Below are 945 nucleotides of genomic sequence, written 5' to 3'. Positions count from 1 at the left end.
ACTCTGCAGAAAATCTCACACAAATTTGAAGTTGTGGTTTGTTGAGTGCAGGGGTCAGGGTGGCAAGGGGGTAAGCCAGGACAACCTCCCACTCCATAGCACTTTCTGTGTTTAGCCCGTTTGGTGGGAATTGAATTCTGCTTAGCATCAAGTGATATAACATTCTGTCGTTCCCAATGGGCTATTCTCTCAGGAAAGGGTCTCAACTGCGCTTGAAGGCCAGGTGAATATGTCAGAACCTTCTTCAGATATCACTCAAAGTCCCTTTATTCCTTTCCCAAAGATTATCCTAAAGCTTTTCAGAAAGAATGTCCTTTCATCTGGAACCTTCCAGAAATCTGGAGCTGTTTATTTTCATCAATTTTCCCTCCTTTTCTAGCCATGCCCCACCCACTGTCTCTTAGCGGGCCAATCATCATGTGACAATAATTTGACTGGCACCTAGTAACGCCATATTTGTTTCATCGGATTGGTCACTTTGTCTCAGGAAACTCTTGACAGATTTTTGTCAAGGCCTTCTTCATTTGCCCCAAGAGACTCTCCAAGCATGGATCAAGAGTCAGTAGACAATATACCCCAAGATTTGCCTTTATTGTGAACAAGAACTGCTCGGGTCACAAGCCAAAGTGGTGCTGCTGAGACTCCAAAAGTCCCACTCATAGTTTGGCGCCTTTTGCCTATAGTCGCTCACCCCTGCGCGATACTGGCGCATGCGGAGTGACGTCAGGGGTTCCACGGCTTCTGATTGGTTCCTGAAGGATGTACGTCGAGGTGGAGGGTTCCTCCCGCGTCGCCTCTGAGTTTCTTCGGTGGCTTTTGAGGCAGTTCCAGCCTTGGTTAGTGTCCAGTTTGGGGGCTCGGTGTGGAGGGCTTCAGACCGCGGCAGCCGCCGGCGCGCTCCTCCTGCTGCAGCCTCCGCAGCGGGCGGGCCCAGCGCGGCCTCCA

At 50.5% G+C, this 945-nt stretch overlaps 1 protein-coding gene across 1 annotated transcript in view; it reads right to left on the bottom strand.

The window, feature by feature from the left end:
• Positions 1-750: 750 nt before the first annotated feature.
• Ntn5 (netrin 5) overlaps positions 751-945 on the bottom strand; it is a gene marked incomplete in the record, with an annotated part of 8,778 nt that continues 8,583 nt past the window's right edge. Inside the window, 1 exon segment of the mRNA XM_013508995.1 lies at positions 751-945. Coding sequence (XP_013364449.1) covers positions 838-945 — 108 coding nt within the window.

This window comes from Chinchilla lanigera, unplaced genomic scaffold, assembly GCF_000276665.1.
Source record: "Chinchilla lanigera isolate Chin_1 unplaced genomic scaffold, ChiLan1.0 scaffold00158, whole genome shotgun sequence".
NCBI classification, from domain to species: Eukaryota; Metazoa; Chordata; class Mammalia; order Rodentia; family Chinchillidae; genus Chinchilla; species Chinchilla lanigera.
The sequence above is the reverse complement of the archived record's forward strand: the minus strand, read 5'-3'. Positions and strand labels throughout refer to the sequence as shown.